This window comes from Aplysia californica, unplaced genomic scaffold (genome assembly GCF_000002075.1).
Source record: "Aplysia californica isolate F4 #8 unplaced genomic scaffold, AplCal3.0 scaffold00480, whole genome shotgun sequence".
In the NCBI taxonomy this organism is placed as follows: Eukaryota; Metazoa; Mollusca; class Gastropoda; order Aplysiida; family Aplysiidae; genus Aplysia; species Aplysia californica.
Genome location: NW_004797750.1, coordinates 504,889 through 507,146, shown reverse-complemented (window position 1 = coordinate 507,146; position 2,258 = coordinate 504,889). Strand labels below are relative to the sequence as shown.

The window sequence follows — 2,258 nt, the reverse complement described above, 5'->3', positions numbered from 1 at the left end:
CTCTGACGCCTGCGCAGCATCTCGTGACGTCATCACTTGTGCCCTGGCCCTAGACTGCGCATTCCCGGAAGTCCTCGCCTATTTTTCTCTTCTGCAGGTAGGCCAAAAGGGTACTATTATGTTCTATAGTGCAGTCTGAAAGCATCCCTGAAGAGTTGTGACATTCCCCATTCCCCCTGGGAAGAAGCTGCTCGCGACCGCACAGTTTGGCGCTCCTTAATAAGATCGGGTGAGGCGAAATTCGAAGAAAGTCGCGTCAGAAAGAAAGAATGGAGACGGCAGCTGAGAAAAGACCAAGAGAGCCCTACCTTCCAGCCTAATTCTGCCCCAAACATCCCCTGCCCCCCCCCCCCCACTACAACAGACATTTCCGTGCGAAGATCGGCCTGATCAGCCATCTCCGCACACACCCCACCCCTCCAGTGATGTGAAGTCAAGGTCATCTTCGCCAGCGAAGGACGAACATCAGTGCGGTCATAAATTAGTGGCGCAACTTATCTTCAAATATCTCTTTTACGTGGGAATCAATGTCATCCACACTGAGCAAAGCAGTTTGTATCAATTTGTCTTAACTTGATTATATTTTTCTACAACAACTGAGGTTTAGAATAAAGATCTAGATAAAAAAATATTTTCTTCTTAAATTTATATAACATTCCGTCACGCGGAAAATGGTAGTGTTCACAGCACTTCCCGTTTTCACACATATTTTGCATACGTATATGGCCTACGTCACAGCTCACCAATGACACTTTTAAGTGGCAAAACTTTTTACAAGAAATCAATTTCATAATGAACACTCTTTTTTTTCTTTTTTTTTGCACTAAAGGTTCTCAAGCTCAAACCATGCGTTCAATAAGCATAATGGTCGCGATAAGAAAAAAAAATGTCGGACTTGCTTACAAAAGCGATATTGCCCCAGCTGTAAACCTTTTAAAATCTGAAAAAAAAACACCCTCTTGGATTTTTTATAAGTATTTATACAGGAATTTTCTAGAATACATGTATAATAATATTATAATTAATAAGCGTTTACAAAAAATATTGATCGGTTATGAGAAATTGATACAAGTCAAAGGGCAAAAGTTGGTGAGTCTGTGTTCAACAGTTGAGGAAATATTGGACAATAAGCTGCGCTATGAATGTTTGACCGCACTACTATAAAGTATCTGGGGGAGGCTAATCACAGAAAACGCAGCAAGTTTGGTAAAAGTCCAGTTCAGACCTCCACTGGCATTTGGACCTTGCTTGACATCCAGGGTCTTCACAATCAGTGGCGCCAACATTAGGGTGACCATGACGAAAGACAATGTTAACTCATTTTAAGCATGTTTACAAAAAATTATTTATTTATTTATTTATTTATTTATTTATTTATTTATTTATTTATTTATTTATTTATTTGTTTATTTATTTATTTATTTTTAAATTTATTTATTTATTTAAGTATTTATTTATTTTGTAAAAATGTTATTATTGCTATAATTATATTTTTCTTTCTTTCTTTCTTTCTTTATTTTCTTAGAAAGGGGGAGGGGGGGGGGTTAGAACTAGTCTTTTACCATGCAAGCAGTGAAAGATGGAGACTTGTTCATGGGGTGATGTGGCTAAACTAGACATATAATGACATTATCTGATTGACGGCGTTGTCTCTGGCTCACAATTTTTCTCCACTCTGGAGGTATACCTGTGTGGTCGGTCACCCACGACTTGCTGGTAGCTTCTCACACTCACCACACTCCCTCTTTGCTTCCCATCCCCCCACCCCCTCTCTCTTTCCCTCTCTCTCTCTCTCTCTCTCTCTCTCTCTCTCTCTCTCTCTCTCTCTCTCTCTCTCTCTCTCTCTCTCTCTCTCTCTCTATTATATAAAAATATATATAAAAATATATAAATAGGGAAGTGAAAGGTGTATTAAAGTACGCAGGGGCAAAGGAAGACTGTCTTTACCAATGTACAAAACCGAGTGCCTATTTAAGCATTGGATTTGCGCCTTCACAATACCATCCACCAACTGCCTGAGTTATACGGTCCTTATTTAACTAATGTAAATTTGCCCCGCCATACCACCAGATGTACACACTGCAAACGGAGCAGAAAACCCACTGGTTGGCTACTTGATAATCTTTTCCCACGAGAAAGAAACAGAGGTAGACAGAAAGAAGACTCTCCGCGCTTAATATAATATGTGCATGTACATGTATATCAGCAACAACAACAAAAAACACTTTTGAAATACAAATTGAACAGCAGAATCATAA

The 2,258-nt window shown here is 39.3% G+C and overlaps 1 protein-coding gene across 1 annotated transcript in view; it reads left to right on the top strand.

Moving 5' to 3' along the window:
- LOC106012742 overlaps window positions 1–2,258 on the top strand; it is a gene marked incomplete in the record, with an annotated part of 16,981 nt that overhangs the window by 2,450 nt on the left and 12,273 nt on the right. Inside the window, 1 exon segment of the mRNA XM_013086563.2 lies at window positions 1–97. Within this exon segment, the coding sequence (XP_012942017.1) occupies window positions 1–97 (97 nt within the window).